The 24,035-nt window shown below is 43.8% G+C and overlaps 1 protein-coding gene across 1 annotated transcript in view; it reads right to left on the bottom strand.

Annotated features, from left to right (window-relative positions):
- PLPP2 (phospholipid phosphatase 2) overlaps positions 1-24,035 on the bottom strand; it is a 56,787-nt gene that overhangs the window by 12,206 nt on the left and 20,546 nt on the right. Inside the window, exon 2 of the mRNA XM_068234076.1 lies at positions 3,826-3,977. Within this exon, the coding sequence (XP_068090177.1) occupies positions 3,826-3,977 (152 nt within the window). The remainder of the gene's footprint in view (positions 1-3,825; positions 3,978-24,035) is intronic.

Below are 24,035 nucleotides of genomic sequence, written 5' to 3'. Positions count from 1 at the left end.
AAAAACAATTTCTGTTTTACTCATGTTGAGTTTGAGGCAGCGGGAGGACATGAATGCAGAAACGGCACAGACAGTCTGGGACTCTGGATAGTAGTGAGGAAAAGTCAGGGGCTGAGAGATAGATTTGGGTATCTTCCGCATAGAGGTGATACTGGAAACCAAAAGAGTTAATTAGATGTTCCAGGCCACGAGTGTAGATTGAGAAAAGAAGTGGCCCAAGAACAGAGCCTTGAGGTACACCAATAGACAGTTGGTGTGGGGAGGAATTAGTGTTAGAGAAGGAGACAGTGTAAGAGCGTCCAGAGAGATAAGAGGAGATCCAGGAATGTGCTAGGCCCTTGATTCCTAAAGATTACAGCGTCTGGAGAAGCAGAGCATGATCAACCGTGTCAAAGGCAGAGGAAAGGTCAAGGAGTATTAGAATGGAGAACTGGCCTTTGGATCTAACTACCAGTAGGTCATTAGCAACTTTAGTGAGGACAGTGTCAGTGGAATGGTGTGTGCGGAATCCAGATTGAAAGGGGTTAAGTAAGGAGTTGGAAGAGAGAAAAGCAGACAATTCTGAATGGATGTGACATTCCAGCAGTTTAGAAGCAAAGGGGAGGAGCGAGACAGGATGGTAATTAGAGAATTTGGATCAAGAGAGGGTTTTTTGATAAGTGGTATGATGATGGCGTGTTTGAATAAGGAAGAGAAAGTGCCTACTGCCCACTATTATTTAAATATGTCCCGTCTATTTATTCTAAAAAAAACACCCACCTCTGCCAGCTGCAATGTATGTGTTTTCAGCAATGGCAAACATCCAATGAAGGTCAGTTCTGTATGCATGTGCTCTGCAAGTCTCTTTGGCCAGAGCAGGAGCATCTGTCTTTTGCTCCTCCAACAAATCAATTTTAAACTCATTTGTTCTACTATTAATGTGTGGAGGGAGAAAGATCCCTCTCAGATAACGATTGTAGAGGGATCTATTTGTTAGTCATATCAACCAGTGCATGGCCAGCCTTATCCTTCTCTTTCTAATCCAGCCAGCTGAAAACTATTGCCACGTACACACCATGCAATTTTCCATCAGATTGTCCATTAAATCGACAATTTCTGACAGGTCCAACCTGATTTCTGATTGATTTTGTATAGAGGTGATAAAAAAAATAAAAAAAATCGATCAGCAAAATGATCGGAAATCAGATCAGACCTGTCAGAAATAATCTATGTAACCATCAATTTGATGGAAAAATGCATGGTGTGTACTGTTGCACTCACATTCATTAATAGGGGGGCTCTCTAGAATGCTAGCAAGTGCCCAACTGGTGGACCAGAGCAGCTGACAGGCAGCAATTGAGGCCATCAGCCTCCCGTGTGAAAGTGAGGACGTTTCCAAGCATGTGTCAGATTGTAAGCTTGCAAGGGCTAGCCTCTCTCACCCTTTTGTCTTGGCTCTTGAGATACATTTTCATCACTATGTTACATTTGTCACTGCAATTACCATGTACCAATGTCCATTTTGTGTATACCATTGTTTGAATTACAGCAGTGTTCTCTCCAGGCTTAATTAGGTGGGTGGGCTGCCCGGGTGTTTTGAAACCCTGCCCGCCTGTTGGCATGCACTTGCGTAGCTAGCAAATGTCACTGCTGTAAACTGCAGGCAGGAGCGCTCCATAGCCTGCTATCAATCAGCGCTCAGCTGGGGCACGATAGCAAAAGTCATCGCTGCGCGCGACCTAGTGGACAGTGTCATGCGCAGCGGGTTACGGGGGCTGGGGTGCGGCGGCATAGCTAGCATAGTTGCCCCAGTAAAGGGAGTTTAGTTGCCCCAGTATGGCTAGTATAGTCCCAGTATAGGTAGGTAGTGCCCAGTATAGCTAGTATAGTGCCCAGTATGGGTAGGTAGTGCCCAGTATAGCTAGTATCGTGCCCAGTATATAGCTAGCATAGTGCCCAGTATATAGCTAGCATATTGCCCAGTATATAGCTAGCATAGTGCCCAGTATATAGCTAGCATAGTGCCCAGTATATAGCTAGCATAGTGCCCAGTATATAGCTATACTAGCACAGTGCCCAGTATATAGCTAGCATAGTGCCCAGTATATAGTTAGCATAGTGCCCAGTACATAGCTAGCATAGTGCCCAGTACATAGCTAGCATAGTGCCCAGTACATAGCTAGCATAGTGCCCTAGTATGGGGTAGGCGGTGCCCCTCCTTCCCCCCCCGGGCCGCGGCGGGTCTGTCATCTCGCCCCTCCCCCCTCTGCGGCCGCTGCTCCTGTTAGCTTATGAGTGGGCGGCCGCTTTCTTCCTTGTATTCCCCCGCAGCCGCTCTCCTCTCATCAGCATCGCCTATTCAGCAGCGCGTCTTGCGGCTGCTGTAAGGAGGGAAAGAAGCAGGGCAGCGGTTCCCATGGTAACGGCGATGCATATCGCCGCTACTGGAAGCCGCTCCATTGCTTCCTTCCCTCCTTACAGCAGCTGCAAGATGCGCTGCTGAATAGGCGATGCTGTTAAGAGGAGAGCGGCTGCGGGGGAATACAAGGAAGCGGCCGTCCGCTCATAAGCTAACAGGAGCAGCGGCCGCAGAGGGGGGAGGGGCGAGATGACAGACCCGCCGCAGCCGGTTGAAAACTGCCAACGGACCGGCAGTGGGGACCCCTGGTGTAGTGTATGTTTTCTAGTCTAGGGCCAATTTAGGGGGGAGCCAATTAACTTATCTGTGTGATTTTGGGATGTGGGAGGAAACCAGAGTGCCTGGAGAAAACCCACACAGACACAGAGAACATACAAACTTCTTGCAGATAGTGCCCTGGCTGGGATTCAAACGGGGGACCCAGCGCTGCAAGGAAAGAGTGCTAACCACTACGCCACGATGATGCCCATACACCATCATGCTGTCCAAACCAGTCTCCCCAGTATGAAATGCAACTGTAACACCCATTTGCAGTGTTCTTCCCAGGCTCTTTAAAGCTAATGGGAACCCATATAAAAAGTCAGATACTCACCTAAGGAGAGGGAAGGCTCGGTCCTAATGAGCCTTCCCTCTCCTCTCCCGGTGCCCCCAGTGCTGCGCTGGCTCCTCCGCTCACATCCCCGGCCGAGGGGACTTCAGGAGTCTTCGGGAGCAGAGTCCTCCCGAAGACAGGCGGCTCCACACTGCGTATGTGCAAGTGAGTCAGAGGGCGCTCGCACGCGCGCAGTGTAGAGCGGCCCGTCATCAGGAGCACTCAGACTCCTGAAGCATTTCCGAAGCCTCCCTTCGGCCAGGAGACAGCGGTATTTGACCGAAACGGTCGAATACCGCTACGGGGGAGCCAGCGCAACAGTGGGGACCGGGAGAGGAGAGGTGACACTCTATGGGACCCAGAGCCTCCCTCTCCTAAGGGGAGTATGTGACTTTTTTATTTAAATATGGGTTCCCATTCACTTTAAGACAGATGCTTCACCTGGCTAATTTTGAGGAGCACCTGGCTTGACTCCTCATTCTCCTCCTCATACTGTAAGCAGAGTTGCATCAGCCCTGCATCCCCCCGTCGCAGCTCGCACCCCACCTGGCTACTTTTTCGTGCCACCCAGCTGGAAAAAATTTCTGGGGAGAACACTGTTCAGTGTTCCCCATATTTGTTTTTGCTCTGTGCAGCACCATGGAATAGGTTGGTGCTTTATAAATGAATAATGATAATACAGGCATTGTTAATTTCAGACTGAACGATCCAGCACGCTTTGCAAAATACGAGTATGCATCATAAAGTCTATGACATATTTTACTGCACTTTTAAAATAAAGTTTTCAGGAAAACCGCAGTTTGTAAACTTTCAAAAGGAACCTATAAATACTTACAATTATAACTGTGCAGGAAATGGTGACGCCAGCCATCAAACTATGAGTTATAGTGTCTTCTCGATATGGATATTTAATTGATTCATCATCACAATAGAATCCCCTTTGGTATGGTCTATTTACCAGTGTCATAATAATAAACGGCAAGGACGCTGGGGGGAAAAAAGAAAAGGGTATATATCTGAATAAAGCTCATTTATGGCAAAAATACAGAATTACATATACACTATTCATGTATTGCATGCAAAGTTGTAGTTCTAAAGTTGTGGTATGGATGGCAAGTCATGCATACACTGTACAGTATTTCCCTATTGTTTGCACAGAGAGTAGCTCAGTTGGTGCTGTGGAACCTCCTCCTTGGATATGCCAGAAAAAGTCATCTGCAACAGTGCAGCAGTCAGTAAGCCAGTTGTTTACAATGTTATGTGGTCACATGACCATGGCATCCAGATTAGAGAACAGGGTATGGACACAGGGAAAAAAATTCCTGGAATTAAAAATCTATTTTTCTTTTTTGTTTTGGATAGTCTAACCTTCCCAGGTTTTTTGCTGCCTACGTCACTATTAGCAAGATCTCCCAACATATCATTTCTCAGTGACATCCACGAGGTAAATCTCGTGAAAAGGAGCATAGTCGACAATAAAACCTGAGAAATGCTAACCTTCCTCATTTTTTCATAATGGGAATATCTTCACAGCTTCTTTGGGACACTTCCTCTCACTTCCCATTCTTGGTTACACCCACGGCTAGGACAGGAAATGAAGTACTGTAACTAAGATGCAACCAGCAGCAAGAAGAACAAAAAAAAGTGGTTTCACACCCTTATTGTACTCTAAGTACAAGTCTTGGCTTAGGTTTCATTAAGGCAACAAGATGTTTTCCCTTTGTATGAAGGGATACTAAGTAGCATGACTGCCATAAAAGCTGTAATGAACTGCTAACAAAATGAAAACTGAATGCTGTAACGATAAACAACAATGCGCTTGGCATTAGGTGTGTTAAATCCATGTAGAGGGTGCAGCACATGGATTATTAGGGCAGGTCCAAACTTTCCTGAATCTGGTATAGCTGGTTTTAGCTGATAGAGTTCCATGTGCCTACCTAACTTCTCTCAACCAGTATAAAGCTACACATACATATACAGGATCTTCTCAAAAAATTAGCATATTGTGATAAAGTTCATTATTTTCTGTAATGTACTGATAAACATTAGACTTTCATATATTTTAGATTCAAATACACACAACTGAAGTAGTTCAAGCCTTTTATTGCTTTTCTTATTGATGATTTTGGCATACAGCTCATGAAAACCCAAATTTCCTATCTCAAAAAATTAGCATATTTCATCCGACCAATAAAAGAAAAGTGTTTTTAAAACAAAACAAGTCAACCTTCAAATAATTATGTTCAGTTATGCATTCAATACTTGGTCAGGAATCCTTTTGCAGAAATGACTGCTTCAATGCGGCATGGCATGGAGGCAATCAGCCTGTGGCACTGCTCAGGTGTTAGGAAGGCCCAGGATGCTTCGATAGCAGCCTTAAGCTCATCCAGAGTGTTGGGTCTTGCGTCTCTCAACTTTCTCTTCACAATATCCCACAGATTCTCTATGGGGTTCAGGTCAGGAGAGTTGGAAGGCCAATTGAGCACAGTAATACTATGGTCAGTAAACCATTTACCAGTGGTTTTGGCACTGTGAGCAGGTGCCAGGTCGTACTGAAAAATGAAATCATCTCCATAAAGCTTTTCAGCAGATGGAAGCATGAAGTGCTCCAAAATCTCCTGATAGCTAGCTGCATTGACCCTGCCCTTGATAAAACACAGTGGACCAACACCAGCAGCTGACATGGCACCCCAGACCAACACTGACTGTGGGTACTTGACACTGGACTTCAGGCATTTTGGCATTTCCCTCTCCCCAGTCTTCCTCCAGACTCTGGCACCTTGATTTCCGAAAGACATGTAAAAGTTGCTTTCATCCAAAAAAAAGTACTTTGGACCACTGAGCAACAGTCCAGTGCTGCTTCTCGGTAGCCCAGGTTGGGCGCTTCTGCCGCTGTTTCTGGTTCCAAAGTAGGTTCATGCTTCCATCTGCTGAAAAGCTTTATGGAGATGAAGATTTCATTTTTCAGCAAGACCTGGCACCTGCTCACAGTGCCAAAACCACTGCTAAATGGTTTACTGACCATGGTATAACTGTGCTCAATTGGCCTGCCAACTCTCCTGACCTGAACCCCATAGAGAATCTGTGGGATATTGTGAAGAGAAAGTTGAGAGACGCAAGACCCGACACACTGGATGAGCTTAAGGTCGCTATCGAAGCGTCCTGGGCCTCCATAACACCTGAGCAGTGCCACAGGCTGATTGCTTCCATGCCACGCCGCATTGAAGCAGTCATTTCTGCATAAGGATTTCCGACCAAGTATTGAGTGCATAACTGAACATAATTATTTGAAGGTTGACTTATTTTGTTTTAAAAACACTTTTCTTTTATTGGTCGGATGAAATATGCTAATTTGTTGATAGAAAATGTGGGTTTTCATGAGCTATATGCCAAAATCATTAATATTAAAACAATAGAAGGCTTGAACTACTTCAGTTGTGTGTATTTGAATCTAAAATATATGAAAGTCTAATGTTTATTAGTACATTACAGAAAATAATGAACTTTATCACAATATGCTAATTTTTTGAGAAGAACCTGTAGAAGTTATTTTTACTCTAAACATCACAATCATACCTCCCAACTTTTTGAGATGAGAAAGAGGGACACTTAAACCACAACCCTGCCACACCCCTAATCACGCCCCGTCACACCCCTAGTCACGCATATGATAAAGATTTCATAAGAAAAATATGTGGTTTTATAATTCAAACCACACTGATCCTTTCAATCCTGGTTCATTTTCCTTTATTTTAACATTTCAAAATTAAGTAATATATTAATTTAAAGGATGGGAATGAAGTTTAGAGTCAAACATTTTTTAGTAGAGAAATATATATATTTACATAGAAAGAGGGACAAAGTCCTGAAAGAGGGACAAATGAGGAGGAAACAGGGACAGAGGGACAGGGCTCCCAAAGAGGGACTGTCCCTCCAAAAGAGGGACAGTTAGGAGCTATGATCACAATCCTGTAAGGCTACATAGGTCTACTACATATACATGGCTTCAGCCATGTGTTACTCCTGACAACACAAAACTGCTCTGCTAGCCAACTACGATTAATTAAATCCAAATTGCTGCAACTTTCCATTGATCATACTTTAAAGCACATCTGAACTGAGAGTGATATGGTGGCTGCCATATTTATTTCCATTAAAGCAATACCTTTTACCTAGCTATGCTGCTATTCGTCCTCCTCTAAATTCTTTTAGTCATAGACCCTGGACAAGCATATGCAGATAAGGTGTTTATGCCATTATTGTCAGATCTAACAAGATTAGCTGCATGCTTGTTCCTGGTGGTATTCAGACACTATTGCAGTCCAATAGCTCAGCAGGACTGCCAGGCAACTAATATTGTTTTGCAGCTGCAAGTGATTACTCTGCTACCTGCACTGCCCTTGGTGTTGCATGTGGAGTGGGGGTCCCGGGTAGTGGCAGAGCCCAGGGCTCCTGCTTTTTACTTGCCCCAGTGTTTTGTGATTTTAACACAAAAAAATATGGCAACACTGTTAGGAGTACAATTGCTACAACCCTGTCCAGAAGCTCCCACCTTGAAGAGAATGACAATGGACATGCAGCTAAGGTGTTTTGCACCCTAGCAGACACTCTAAGCTAGCATATTACAGCAATATTACATGCATGGCATAGGTGTAACTGGCACTAAAACTAGCATTTTGTTTGCACAATGTACAATTCTAAGTTTTTAGGGCTGTTTCACAACAAAAATCCTTTATGCTTTTTTTTAAACTAATGTCACAATTGCAATCGCTGAAAAAAATGCTACTTGTAGCACTTTTGCAATTTTGATAATTATTCTCTTGAGCCTTCTGCACTTAATAGGAATTGTCTAAGCACGAAATAACTGCTTCTACATAGAAACAGGAACAAATACCTGATATTGCTTACTGGTGCACCAGTCTCTGGGAAAAATAAAAGGTTTCCTCTTAACACGCCTCTTGTGTAGATCTACACTGAGCAGCTTAGCTGGTAGACTCATGCAGTTTAATCAGTAGTATTAACAGTGCTTAAAGAGAAACTCCGACCAAGAATTGAACTTTATCCCAATCAGTAGCCGATACACCCCCCCCCCCCTTACATGAGAAATCTATTCCTTTTCACAAACAGACCATCAGTGGGCTCTGTATGACTGATATTGTGGTGAATCCCCTCCCACAAGAAACTCTGAGGACCATGATACTTCTGGCAGTTTCCTGTCTGTGAACCTTGTTGCATTGTGGGAAATGGCTGTTTACAGCTGTTTCTTACTGCCAGAACAGCAAGCAGCAGCTACATCACTTGCCAGCAGTAAAAATGTCACCATGTAATAAATGTCAGAATATAAATCAGGGATTTAAAATATTTTACAATGGGCAAACTGACTACATCATTTATACATAATTGTAAAAATGAAGCACTTTTTTATTAAATTATTTTCACTGGAGTTCCTCTTTAACTGCCTAACGACTGCTCCAGGCCGATTGTAGTGAGCAGCGTGGAAGCCCAAAGAACCACTCCAGGTCGATTGGTGTGAATGGCTGGGAATGGACTTTGAAGGAGATCGCGCGCCCATCCCCGCTTGAATGACAGGGTGGAACTCATTCATCAGTCTCCCAGCGGCGACTGTTGGACGGCGAAACCGCCGTCTAATAACATTGTACAGTGCTGCGATCTAAGGCAGCGCTGTACTGGGGACAGCCGTGGGATCCCCAGAGAGATGGCAGGAATTTAACCACTTGAGGACCCACCCTTTACCCCCCCTTAAGGACCAGCGGCGTTTTAGCTGATCTGTGCTGGGTGGGCTCTGCAGCCCCCAGCACAGATCAGGGTGCAGGCAGAGCAACCAGATCGCCCCCCTTTTTTCCCCACTAGGGGGATGATGTGCTGGGGGGGTCTGATCGCTCCTGCCTGATGGGTGTTGCGGGGGGGGGGCACCTCAAAGCCCCCCTCCGCAGCGAGATTCCCCCCCTCCCTCTCCTCCCTGTTCCCCCTGGTGATCTGGGCTGCACAGGACGCTATCCGTCCTGTGCAGCCAGTGACAGGCTGTCCCGTCACATGGCGGCGATCCCTGGCCGCTGATTGGCCGGGGATCGCCGATCTGCCTTACGGCGCTGCTGCGCAGCAGCGCCGTACAATGTAAACAAAGCGGATTATTCCCGCTTGTGTTTACATTTAGCCTGCGAGCCGCGATCGGCGGCCCGCAGGCTATTCACGGAGCCCCCCGCCGTGAATTGACAGGAAGCAGCCGCTCGCGCGAGCGGCTGCTTCCTGATTAATTAGCTTGCAGCCGACGACGCAGAACTGCGTCGCTGGTCCTGCAGCTGCCACTTTGCCGACGCGCGGTATGAGTGCGCGGTCGGCAAGTGGTTAAAAAAAAAATACCGGTAGGCAATTTTAATATAAAAATAAAAAATTTTGTAAAAAAAATTAAATAAACACTGGGGGAGCAATCAGACCCTACCAACAGAAAGCTCTGTTGGTGAGGAGAAAGGGGAAGGGTGGGAGATTTAATCACTTCTGTTGCACGGCCCTGCAGCGAGGCCTTAAAGCTGCAATGGCCTATTTTGTAAAAATGGCCTGCTCACTAGAGGTCCTCAAGTGGTTAATCATCTCAGGTTGCACTTAATAGGATGGCACTGTGCTTAAAGGATGCATCCAGCAATTAAAAAAATTTTTTTAACTCGCCTTGGGCTACCTTCCAGCCTCTAGAGGTCTTGTAGGTCCACCGGCACTCTCAGCTAGTCCTCTGTTCTCCCTTCCGTAAGATCGCGACCCGCAGCCATGATTTTCTGCACTTGCGCGCCCCTCGTGTTTGCGCTCCCGGTGGCAAGACCCCGATCGCGAGAGGCACATGGCATGCCTGATAATTAGACAAGCTACTTATCTAAAGTTTACACAACATATCTAGCTGCAAACAGCTTCAAAAGTGTATGATTATTCCTGAGATACAATGAGGACAGCCATGTTCCATTTGTTACATTGTCACAGGCTGAGGGCTGGAGATGTTATCAGCTTGCATGTGTGTAAATTCAATCCCCTCCACCTCCCTCCTCCCCTCTGCCTCTGAAATCAATGGCTAGTTACCTCCTCCTCCTGCCCAGACTGAGCTCCCCATAAGCTACACTGTCAAGGCACAAAAGGAGCTGTGGGCGGGGCTTGTTTAGTTTATAGGGAATTAGCGTATTAAAACAAAACACAAAAAGTATTTGGCTTCATGAATGCCCTATAAACTATATGACAGGAACACAGTTATGCAATGAGTAAAAGTTTATCTCGGATGCACTTTACAGTTGCTGGATGTATCCTTTAAGGTTGGGAGCTGCAAAAACAGGAACATTTTAATAATTGCATACCAGCAGTATTTTACCAGCATGCAAAAATGCATTAAAATGTTAGCACACCCATTGACTAACAAATTGTTCATTTAAAGGTGTTTAAAACATCTGGAAACTCACAAATCCACATGTGCGTACATTTAATTGGGGTTCCCACTAAAATGGGTGTGAGATGTTCCCAATAGTAGAATATCTGTAATTTCTGGAATATTTATAAATTTACCTATCCCCTCTGTAACCTACCCTCAGACTAACCCTTCCCTACCTAGTAACACTAACCTCCCCCTAGCTACACCTAACCTCCCCTCTACCTACACCTAGCCCGGCCACAGTGTAGAAAAGCAACCTCTGCAATTGCTTAAAACCTGGCACCCGCAAAGTAGTACCATGGTGCTTGGCTATAATACCGGTAAAGCTGAGCTTCCAAATCCGATTGCCACTGGAGCCAAATGGGACCAAGCTGCTACAACCTACCGGTACTTGGCTATACCGTTGCTGAGCATATATTACAATCCCGTTGCTCCACCTGTAAACAAAAATTTACCTATACTATGAGCGAACACCATGAACCAAATTACACAATGGCCATAGCCACAAACTGCATTGCAGCCTGCAAATCAATTTTCCCTAATCCACCTGTGCTCTCAGCCTCACATCTCTCTCCACATCATTGTTCATTACAGCAGAGTGCCATTTTTTATTTTATTTTTTTTGCAGTGATAGTACATTACGCATGCAGCACATCCATAGGAGCTCTGGCTCCTCATTTTCTGAATTCGGTCACACATATAGCAACTTTCATTTAACTTGTCTGAACAGCTGGATAGCAAAGAAAAAAAGCTCATCTCCTTGAAAAGAAGTGTTCATAAATGGTGCTAAACTCATTTCAGACAGATATGATTAATGTAGAATTGTACTTTTTCCCACTTGTGATACTTGCACTTATACTTGTTTTAATTACACAATGGAATAAGAAATCTTGATGGTGCTTTGGTTGTTTGATATTGCACCATATTAGCTTTATCTAATGTAGAGCAATTAGTGAAATCATCAAGTTTCTTCAACTGTACTCAAGCTGCTCGGTCAGCTTCAAAAGCCTGAGGGGCCAATTTATAAAGGAATGAGAATTAAAGGTCACGGTTTTACAGTTCATGCTGCATAACCAACATAACAGCACGGCACAAAAAGCTTTGGCATATTTAAAAAAGGCTAAAAAAATGTTGTAGTGGAGAACACTGCAATTTTCCTGTGCCAACTTCAGATCGTGACGTTTAGAGTAGGTCAATTGCTTACATACTGCATGGAGACGTGAATAGTACCCGAGACAAAGCTCTGGTACATAAACCAGGGCTGTGGAGTCGGTCCAAAAATCCACCGACTCCGACTCCTCAGTTTAGGATTCCACCGACTCAGACTCCTCTAATTTGCATATTACAATTTTGTTGATTAAAAGTATGTAACATGAAATTCGTCTCTTAACTGCCAACGCTTAGGAATTTTACAAGACAACTGAAGTGAGAAGGATATGTAGACTACTATATTTATTCCCTTTAGACTAAAACTAGTCCTTGGTAAGAGTATTTGTAAAAGGTACAAACCGGAACAAAGAACATCTATCAGGCCCTAGGCAATGTAAGTGTGGGTACATGTAAGAATGATGTGCAGGTACTCTGCAGGGGAATGAGGAGATTCTTCCTCTATTACACATTCTTCATGCACAATCTGAACAAGGTTTATGGGTGACAGACAACACCTCTGTGTTCAATGTGCACAGCATTCTCAGTGGATTCCCTGCAGCTCTGTGGGGAGTGCATATGTAGAGTATAGTACTACTGTGTAACAAAGTAAACCTGAGACAGATGAAATTAAAGTTTTATACATACCTGGAGCTTCCTCCAGCCGCCTTCAGGATAATCAGTCCCTCGTTGTCCTCCTCCACCACCTGGATCTTCTGCTATGAGTCCAGGTACTTGAGCCAGTCGGGGGTAGTGCGCATGCACACACTCCGCCGCCAGGAGCATACTACACCTGTGCAGCACTATTGCGCAGGTACAGAATGTTCCTGGCTGTGGGAGCGGCATGCGGCCGGACATCGCTGACTGGCTGAATTACCAGGACTCATAGCAGAAGATCCGGGTGGTGGAGGACAGTGAGGGACTGATTAGCCTGAAGGGGGCTGGAGGAAGCCCCAGGTATGTATAAAACTTTACTTTTCATCCGTCTCAGTTACCCTTTAATTTGTAGTCACCAAACCAAATTTTAATAACATATCAAATTATTTGATTTCATCAGCAAAGGGAGTGCATACATTTGCATAAATCAGCATCAATGCAGAATTATTTCCATCTCATTGACCATCTCTATTAGTGACACAGCTACACATCAGGCTTTATATTTACAGCATAGATGTTATTTAGTATAAATAAGAGATTCCTGTGTACACATCATATATATACAGTCACAATCAGATATGTATATCTGACTTAAAAAATACGGGGACTGCTTTATTGAAGCAGCACAAGTAACTCATTTTGATTAGTTGATTTCATTTTTGTGGACTAAGCACAGCTATTACTGTATATATACATTATTTTTAATGACTATTATCTGAGAAATAGAACATTTTATCATATTTTCTATTTTAATTACAGTTACAAATTCATTAGGAGTCGGTGCATTTTTTCCCGACTCCGACTCCAGGCACCCAAAATTGCCCGACTCCACGACTCCACAGCCCTGACATAAACACCGAATAACGGGAAATTGTCAGTATCCTGTATAGGCTTTCCATAGTATCCTCCAGTGCCCCATTACCAAGAGCGGACCCTCCACAGTTTACCGGCCAGGGCTTGTCAGTAATCTGATTGAGGCCTCTCCTCAAGCATGAGCGTGGTCATACCACACCTGCACGTGTATGGCTACACCTGTGCAGTAAGCCAGAACCGATCATGCAGGCTCGTGCCAGAATATTGTGCCCCCATAAGCAGGAGGGTCCTGGGCAGCAACGGAGGACCGGGGACAGCGTAGGAAGCTTCTAAAGGCTCATACAGTCTTTTTCCTATGTCAGTAGGTCACATGGCAATGCCTTATTGACCCACCCAACTGCTGAATTCAGAGGAAAAAATACTACAGTGGCAAATATATTTAGCCCCTGGAAACAGGTGTGCTTCTATACATGGTTTATATTCACTTGTTATGATTGCTAAGATAACTTGCCCTGTTCAGTTGTGGGTTTAGTTGTGCTTTAAGTACAGAGACTGCAGCCATCAGAATCTAGGTCACATAGCTGCTTTCTGTATCCAAACTAGATTTAGGGCCAGCGATTTGGCTCTTTTGTCAAGCGTATAAGCATCTTTTAAATCTCCTCTGAAAAGCTTCCCTTTTCAGAACAACTTTCCCAAAAAGAAAACTGAGCCAGGACTGAATGGACGGGTCATACAAATGTCCACTCAGCAGCCTGTGGCATTGTAGCGCAGTCCTGTTCACATACGGATGCCAAGGGAATACAGCAAATAGAGGACCCCCGTTAGGCAAATCACATTAAAAATACCATCTACAGATCTGGCAATAATGCCAATGTAATGTCTCTAATCACAGATGTACATATACCTACCCTCTGATAACTTCATAAATAAAACAAGACCTAAGGTTTCCCTTTTTTTGGGTAAAATAAGGTTTGTGCAATTAACCCCATTCAAGATCTGGTTAGATGACCTAAGGAGGAAGTTTAAGGACAAAGGAAATCAGAGATGTCGGATTAAAACGATTTGATACTTACCCAGGCCTTCCCCCGGCCCCATGAGCACCACTGTGTCAAATGCCGTCCTCCCGAGTGGCTCTGTTCAGCCGCAATCAGTCCCGGTAATCTGGCTCAGTTGCGCCAGTCGGCTCTGTGCATGTGGGGAGGGGCCATGCATGTGCAGAAGAGCCGACTAGCCCGACTGAGCCAGGTACCAGGACTGATTGCGGCTGAACTGAGGCACTCAAGAGGATGGCGTGCGACGCATCGGTGCACGTGGGGCTGGGGAAAGCCCGGGGTAAGTGTCAAATATTTTTATTCCGACATCTCAGGTACACTTAAAGCAATAACAATGGTTACATGAAAAAGCAAAAAAACGACTGGTATAATTAGACGGACAATTTATGAAGATCATCGTGACTGATCATGTCGGAAACTAATCTGATCGTCATTAATCCTATCAATTGGATAGCAGCTTTCCTTCTGTTAGAGGGCTCGAACTATCATTTCTGATCGTTTTTACGATTGAATCGATTGGTCAGTTAGAATTGTATTGTTGGCTGCCATCTTTAGAAGGAAACAAAATAAACAGCCAAGTCCAAGTCGGATTTTTCCACTTAGCTTTTTGAAGTTACAGTAAAAGGCACTACCACCACTAGAGTTGGCCAATGAGGTGTAAAAAAAAAATCCACCTTGCAGGCAAATTTAATGCAAATTGTATACTGCTTGGAAATGTGTCATTAATAAGGGGCAGGAAGTTAATCTGATTGTCTCAATTTCAAGTTCTGCCTTATATGTATACTTCCTTAAAACAGCATCTTAACAACTGCACTCCTGAGGAAGTGAAGCCTTTTAAGAAACATGTCTGTTCATATGCTTGTTCCACATTCTTGTTCCACATTCAAGTTCTTTCTGAATTAATCATTTATATGGTAACCTCTATGTATTTCTATGATTCTTATCAAATCCCTGGCTGGCTACAACTAATGTAAAATGTATGGGGAGGGGAGCTGTGATAATGGACACCTCATACACACATTTCATTGTTGCTGGACCCATATTTTGCTAAACCGAGGCTCTGTACTCTGTTTTTGAACTTGATAGGATACTTATGTTTCATTTTTAACACTAACTTAAAATTAAGGAGAATATAAATATTGAAGTTCAAAGTCCTTTTCTTGGGGACTTAGGCAAGGTTCTTGTTTTGGCATCTGTCTCCGTCTGAGAATTACTAGTACTAGTATTTAGAGCGTTTATCCTGTCTCATTCCCTCTCATCTGTGTCTAATCACAAGTTGAAATTTGATCTCTACAGCAGGGGTGCTCGGATACCCCTTTTCAAAATCCGAATTGACCTGGATACCCAGATATCCGGAACTGAATCGGATAACGAATCAGAACTTTTTGGTATCCGGGTAAACTCTGATATCCGAACCTAATATCCTGGATATCAGGCCGGATTCGGATATCCGGATAGAAAACCGGAAGAGACCTGAAAATGGCTTAAAATGCTTCCAAAAGTCTCTTCAAATCCCTTTCGGAGGTCTCTCGCTCTCGGACTGGTTGCCTTCGAAAGGATTTTTGCCATTGAAGGTGATTTTGGCTTCTGCTCGGATATCTGAACTAACTATCCGCCCGGATTTCGGATGAGAAATCAGAGTTTGTCGGATAGTGCTATTCAGATTTTAAAAAATATCCGAATTGCTATTTAAAGTTCAGATAGTGGAAAAAGTTCGGATTATCTGGGTAGTTCGGATACCCGAATATTGGATGAGCACCACTGCTCTACAGTGTCACCTGACTGCCACGGCAGAGATGGCAGATAAGCTCATTTGAAAGCACAGGTTGCTAACAATATATGTCGGCTTCCATGAATCAGGAAGTAGAAACAGTGCAGATTAAGTATTTGTATTAGCTGCAATAAAGAAATGTTTTTTGTTTAAAGGTTATTATGCGGTTTATCTTTTAAAGCAGAGAGGACTTCTGAGCTCAGGTCCGCTTTAAAGAAACTGCAAACAGAAGCAGAGATTAAAAAAAAAAAAAAGACAACTTAACATTGTTTATAACCATTCCTCAATTCAAGTAAGATTTGCAAAGAAAAGAAATGCCTGGCTGGAATTCCACTACTTCAGTCTGAACATGGGATCCACCCAGCAACAGGTCCAAATGAGGCTACAGCACAAGCCCATTAAACAAACACTAATGAGAAGCAGGACATTCCAGCAATTTCTCAAGGAAGAAATGATTCTCTTATCCTACTAACGTAGCCTTTTCCTGTGATCGGTTAATGACAATTCATTCTGTGGAAAATGATCAAGAAAACAATAGCACTATATTAGGAAAACTGTATCTGTACATTCAACAAGCTTCAAAGAATCTATGTCTGTAGAAGTAATTAAGCAAATCCAAGGAACTAGGGAGCCAAGCCCAAAAAATAACTGTTCGAGTTCTCTTTTACCTGGTGTCAGTGAGGCTGGCTCCTAAAAAAATGTAATGTTCAGTCACTAAGCTATACAGGAATCATTATGAAAACTGTCACCCGAAACAATCCCCCCCCCCCCCCCCCCATTTCAAATCTGCATAATGCCACCTTGGGCTAGAGTACCAGATCCAGCAGTCTATGAAGAAGTCCCAACAAAAAATCTATTCAAATGAATGGAAGCAGATAGCAAGAGGTCTTTGCTACTGCTTGGAAAGTAACCCTTCATGCACCTGCAGATTAGATAGTGAGTGAAAAGCGTACATATCTGCCTGAATCGGTATCTTTTTGTTGTGCAGCTATAACCTAGCTGATGCTGGTGCTCTGCTGTGTGGGGTTAATTTTGCTGCCATCTCTTTATTATGTAACAGATTTCTGGCCCGGATACTTGAAATTGGTGGTGGTGCATACTTTGAAAGGAGAATATCACTTCGGGTCAGTCATTTAGAAAAGTTAGGAGTCTTTCAATGGAAGGCTGAATGGTGCACTTGCCGGGCAGTTTAACCTCCAGTCCTCCAGCTACCAAGCGCCTTCAGGATGCAATCTCACACAGCCAGTTGGCATCATTTGTAACCCCAAATGCTGACAGGCAGTATGGTTATCTGGCAGCAAATTAAAAAAAAAAAAGTGAAATGCATCCTGTCGCATCTAAGTGCAGCTGTGTTCCAATGCCACTCAATGCCCATGCCAAATGCTAGCAATCGCCTGGCATCAATGATAATTTATTCAGTCATTAAAGGGAATGTCCAAGCAAAATAAAAAAATGAGTTTCACTCACCTGGGGCTTCTACCAGCCCCATGCAGCCATCATGTGCCCTCGTAGTCACTCACTGTTGCTCCAGTCCCCCACTGGCAGCTTACCGACCTCGGAGGTCGGCGGGACGCATTGCGTAAATTTTTACGCATTCCCGCTAGTCCAGGAACATTAACACATGCATTTTTATGCGTTACTGGTTCAATGCGTAAATTTTTACGCATTGAACCAGTAATGCGTAAAAATGCATGTGTTAATGTTCCTGCACTAGCGGGAATGCGTAAAAATGTACGCAATGCGTCCCGACGACCTCCGAGGTCGGCAAGCTGCCAGCGGGGGACTGGAGCAGCAGTGAGTGACTACGAGGGCACAGGATGGCTGCATGGGGCTGGTAGAAGCCCCAGGTAAGTGAAACTCATTTTTTTTATTTTGCTTGGACATTCCCTTTAAAATGCATCTCAAGGAGAAAATGCATAAAGATGGAGAAACGCTAAGTAGTTATTACAAATTTAAATGATAAAACGCAAGGAATAAAGAAAAAAACAAAAAAAACACACACTTACTAGACAGCAGTGTAAAGAAGGTTTGTTATGGGTAAAACCCGAATCAATATTCATAGGTGGCAACCTGTTCCTCCTCTGTGGCCAGGAGTGGGTGTCCTAGATGGTCGGTGGACTAGAGTTGCCTCCGTCCAGTGATCATGTGCCAGTGAGGTCAATGCATTTCAGCGTGTCTGCGCCTTCGTCAGAGAGTCACTGGCATGTGTTGCATTACTATTTTTTACTGCAGGGTAACACTAAAAATCTATGGGGCATTTCAGATAGGATTTGGTGTAATGCGCTGTGCCGAAGCATCCAATCTGACCCAACGGCAACAGCGCATTTTGGGCAAGCATCCGCAGTGACCTGCGGCGAACGGAAGTCCTGTAAGTCAGCGGTGCCACAAATATTTTGAACTGTTTCACGCTAATCAGTCCCTCGTTGTCTTCCTCCGCCACCTGGATCATCTGCTATGAGTCCAGGTACTTGAGCCAGTCGGGGCGTAGTGCACATGCACACTCTCCGCCGCCAGGAACGTACTACACCTGCGCAGCACTATTGCGCAGGTGCAGAACGCTCCTGGCTGTGGGAGCGGTACGCAGCCGGACTGCGCTGACTGGCTGAATTACCAGGACTCCTAGCAGAAGATCCAGGTGGCGGAGGAGGACAGTGAGGGACTGATTAGCCTGAAGGGGGCTGGAGAGAGCCCCAGGTATGTATAAAACTTTTCTTTTCATCCGTCTCAGGTACCCTTTAGTCACCAATCCAAATTTTAACATATCAAATTATTTGAATTCATGAGCTAAAGGAGTGCATATATTTGCATAAACCAGCAACGCAGAATTATTTGCATCTCATTGATCATCTCTATTAAGCCCCGTTCACACTTGTGTTTTTGCAAAAAACGGAACGGATGTCCGGATCCGTTCCGTGCGCATCTGGACCGGATGCGTACGGTTGCACTCAGGATCCGTTCCGGATCCGTTCCGTTTGCATCCGGTTTTTCATCAGTAGGTGATCAGGTTGATATCCGGATCAGTTTTTAAAGAGATACAGACTATATAAATTCTTCGGGTCTGGGAGGTCTGCAGAAGCCCTGGGGTCATTGTTGGAGACAGCCTGACGTGTGTAGACCATCCTTGGATATAGAGACTGCAGTTTGGACCATGGATCCAGTGTTTTTGTACTCCTTTTACCTGGGAATTGTCTACTTTTTGATTTTTACCAATACTATGTGGGAAGAAGGCGTGCTCCTCGCAGGAGATGGTGGGTGCACCAGGCAGGTAGCTGCTGCACCTGTAGAATCAGGTCCTCAGGTGTGTAGGACCTCACCTCTTCGTCCGACATGCTGCCAAATATCTCCAGCCACAAGTCACTGCTGCTCCACTTCTCAAACGCTGGACCTATGAAAACGCATAGGAAGTGGGTAGAACGTCCAGATTTTTTATAGCCAGTGTGTTGCCTCCTTTCCGTTTCTCATTGGTTCAGCTGTGCGGATGGTGCAGTCAGGATCCGGTCCGGGTGCGGCGGCCGGATCCGACGTACGTGAAAAATAGAGCAAGTTGGAAAAGTGTCGGGAGTCCGTATCCAGTCCGCGTGGAACGGACGAGTATGTACGCATCCATAGACTATCATTGGATTGCCAAACTTCCGTTCCGCTTGTACAGTATACGTTCCGGACCCGGTCCGGAAAATCCTGACTGCTAACGCAAATGTGAACCCTGCCTTAGTGACACGGCTACACATCAGACTTTATTCTTACAGTATAGATGTTATTTAGCATATAATGTATAAAAGATTCCTGTGTACACATCATATATACTGTCACAATCAGATATGTATATCTGACTTTAAAAATACGGGGACTGCTTTATTGAAGCAGCACAAGTAACTAATTTTGATTGGTTTATCTCATTTTTGAGGGCTAAGCACAGCTATTACTGTATGTATAAATTATTTATGATGACTTATCTGAGAAATAGAACATTTTATCATATTTTCTATTTTAATTAGTTTAAATATATTAGGAGACGGGAGTCAGAGTCGGCGCATTTTTTCCCCGACTCCAGGTTTGCTCCGCCTCCTTGATGCCGACTCCACAGCCCTGGTTCTGAATTCAGGTCCGCTTTAAAGTGGACCTAAACTCTTACACTGGACAGAAGTAAAAAATAGCAAAATGCACCCTGTATGTAGAGAGTTTAACCAGTTTAAAGTGGATCCCCGAAACTTTTACTCATTGCATAATTGTGTTCCTTGCATAAAGTTTATAGGGCATTCCTCAAGCTAAATACTTTTTTTTTATGTTTTAATACTCTAATTCCCTATAAACTAAACAAGCCCCGCCCACAGCGCATAGTGCCTTGGCACTCCAAGTAGCAAGGACTTATGGGAGCTCAGTCTGGACAGGAGGAGGAGGTTACTAGCCATTGATTTCAGAGGCAGAGGGGAGGAGTGAGCTGAGGGCTGGAGATGCAGTTGCAGCTTGCCTGTGTGTAATGTGATAAACAAAACATAGCCGCTGTCATTGTATCACAGGAATAAACAAACATGAAACTGCTGAAGTTGTCTGTAGCTAGATTTGCTGTGTAAACTATCTAAACCTTAGATAAGATATATAGACAAGTTACTTGTCATAGTTAGTTTTTCATCTCGGATCCACTTTAACCACTTCCCCGCCCCCGGGACGAGTAACTACATTCCTGCAAAATGCCATATCTCTGTGCAAGGACATAGCTACTATGTCCCTTCCAGCTCGACCACCCCCCCCCCCCCCCCTCTGCACTCCTGTGATCATTACCGCTGCTAATCGTTACCCAGGAGATTAATAAATGGGAACACAGTTCCCATTCATTGATCTAAGTTCCAGTATGAATGACCCTGCCGTGCCACATTCATAAGCCGATACTTACACATACAAGCATTACATCCTCTATGCGTAGTAATACTACCCATAGGGAAGTTATGCGCAAGGACATCTTGTGTGCAAATGGTAAAACTTCCAAAAATATTTTTTTTGAAATAAAAAGATGAATTTTTACTTTTTAAATTGACCCCTTATCTCACACACTCCCCAATAGTTGCCCCAATTTTTTTTTTATTAAAAAAACCAAAAAAAAAAACCACACCAAATAGTTACCTTAGGGACTAACTTTAATATGTATGTCAAGAGGGTATATTACTGTTACTTTATAAAATTATGAGCTTGTAACTAGGAATGGACACAAAACTGAAAAAATGCACCTTTATTTCCAAATAAAATATTGGCGCCAAACATTGTACTAGGGAAAAATTTTAACCGGTTCTCCCGTGTGTCACATGACTGCCATGGCAGATAAGCTCATTTGAAAGCACAGGCTGTTAACAATATGTCTGCATCCATGAAAGCAGGAAGTAGAAACTGTGCAGATTTATTTTAGGTGTAACAAAGAAATGTTTTTTGTTTAAAGGTTATTATGCTGTGTATCTTTTAGAGCAGAGAGGAAGTTCTGAGTTCAGGTCCACTTGAAGTACTTTTTATTTAGCAATATCTTCATGCGCGAACTTTGGACAGGTGTTCCCTTTATGGCTTAGAAAGACTGATTAAGAATTCCTGTTATGAATACCTTGCATGGAATAATTTTTCTTTATTTTGAATGTGCAAAAGGAAGATAAAAATAAAAAAACACGCACTTGTAATACATTTTACAGCACAGCAACCATAGCCTAATTCAAGTCAAAGGAAGCAGTCCAGCATCTAGCAAACTCACTGTGCAATGTTTAAACGCTTATTCTTTAAAACAACATCGCTTTGTAGATAATGTTCATAACATACACTGTATTCAGAAACATGCCAGTTTCCCTGAAAATGCAGCACTGAACTACTTCCCACCTTACGCATTTGTTATCTGGTGATATTACGCCTATTTCACACCTATTATTTTTTCTGTGTTTGCACACTGTCCCTCCACTTACTTTACTGGCCCCTCATCCTTGACTTATCACTAGTGTAATTTGATCTCTCAGCTGTGTCAGCTGGCTACCTTGACAGAGCAGCTAATTTGTAAACACAGGGTGTTAACCCTATGTTTGCTCCCATAAAAGCAGGAAGTAGACACTGCAGATTTATAGCAGTATTTGTATCAGCTGTAATAAAAATATTTTTCCTTAAGGCTTCTTGCACACAGGGACGTTACAGGCGCATGTTAGTGCAGCCTGTAACGCTCCCCCAACGCACAGCAATGTAACACAAGTGGGCTGTTCACACTGCCCACGTTGCGTTACATTGTAACGCAGCAAAGTGCTGCATGCTGTGCGTTCTACGTGGCTAAGCCGCATTAGACTGTTTGCACATGCTCAGTCATGTTGGTGAGGAGGGGAGAGCGGCCAGGCACATGGCTAATTAATATTCACCGCGCTCAGTGACGTGCAGTGTTTACTTCCTGGAGCGGCCGCTCTGTGCTGCAATTGGCCGGGCGGGACCACGTGATGCCGCATGCGTCCAAGAGTGCGCATCACGGCAGCCAGAGTGAGCTGCACAACGCGGCTCACTCCGACGTCCACACCAGAGAGCACCAGGCGTTGCATTAGGGGCACATTATGTGCCCTATAACGTCCCCTAAACGCAACGTCCTGGTGTGTAACTAGCCTAAAGGTTATTATGCTGTTGCTTATCTTTTAAAGCAGAGAAGAAGTAATAAGTTCAGGTCCGCTTTAAATCTGGGGTCCTTAGCAATGTTGAGATCAGGAAATCAGCAAAAAAGCAAGCCCAGACAGCAGATTAGTAATAAAAAAAGTAATAAAAACATAAACCTGAACTAGAGCTTTAACTTCATCCCGGTATCTATTCTCCCTCGGAGGTTCCTTATACACCAGTTCCAAATCATTACAGTAGAAATGCTACAGTAGAAAAACTGATGTGTAGTCAGAAATATATTTTCAGTATATAAACAGGAAAAACAAGATGCTTATGCATTCATTTCTGCCATCTACAGTGGTGTGAAAAACTATTTGCCCCCTTCCTGATTTCTTATTCTTTTGCATGTTTGTCACACTTAAATGTTTCTGCTCATCAAAAACCGTTAACCATTAGTCAAAGAAGGCATAAATTGAACACAAAATGCAGTTTTAAATGATGGTTTTTATTATTTAGTGAGAAAAAAACCTCCAAACCTACATGGCCCTGTGTGAAAAAGTGATTGCCCCCCTTGTTAAAAAATAACTTCACTGTGGTTTATCACACCTGAGTTTAATTTCTGTAGTCACCCCCAGGCCTGATTACTGCCACACCTGTTTCAATCAAGAAATCACTTAAATAGGAGCTATCTGACACAGAGAAGTAGACCAAAAGCACCTCAAAAGCTAGACATCATGCCAAGATCCAAAGAAATTCAGGAACAAATGAGAACAAAAGTACTGTAATTGAGATCTATCAGTCTGGTAAAGGTTATAAAGCCATTTCTAAAGCTTTGGGACTACAGCGAACCACAGTGAGAGCCATTATCCACAAATGGCAAAAACATGGAACAGTGATGAACCTTCCCAGGAGTGGCTGGCCGACCAATATTACCCCAAGAGCGCAGAGAAAACTCATCCGAGAGGCCACAAAAGACCCCAGGACAACATCTGAAGAACTGCAGGCCTCACTTGCCACAATTAAGGTCAGTGTTCATGACTCCACCATAAGAAAGAGACTGGGCAAAAACCGCCTGCATGGCAGATATCCAAGGCGCAAACCACTTTTAAGCAAAAAGAACATTAAGGCTCGTCTCAATTTTGCTAAAAAACATCTCGATTGCCAAGACTTTGGGGAAAATACCTTATGGACCGACGAGACAAAAGTTGAACTTTTTGGAAGGTGCGTGTCCCGTTACATCTGGCATAGAAGTAACACAGCATTTCAGCAAAAGAACATCATACCAACAGTAAAATATGGTGGTGGTAGTTTGATGGTCTGGGGTTGTTTTGCTGCTTCAGGACCTGGAAGGCTTGCTGTGATAGATGGAACCATGAATTCTACTGTCTACCAAAAAATCCTGAAGGAGAATGTCCGGCCATCTGTTCGTCAACTCAAGCTGAAGCGATCTTGGGTGCTGCAGCAGGACAATGACCCAAAACACACCAGCAAATCCACCTCTGAATGGCTGAAGAAAAACAAAATGAAGACTTTGGAGTGGTCTAGTCAAAGTCCTGACCTGAATCCTATTGAGATGTTGTGGCATGACC

The sequence above is a fragment of the Hyperolius riggenbachi genome, chromosome 1 (genome assembly GCF_040937935.1).
Source record: "Hyperolius riggenbachi isolate aHypRig1 chromosome 1, aHypRig1.pri, whole genome shotgun sequence".
Taxonomy (NCBI): domain Eukaryota; kingdom Metazoa; phylum Chordata; class Amphibia; order Anura; family Hyperoliidae; genus Hyperolius; species Hyperolius riggenbachi.
Note: the sequence above shows the minus strand (reverse complement) of the source record. Positions and strands in the feature narration are given on the sequence as shown.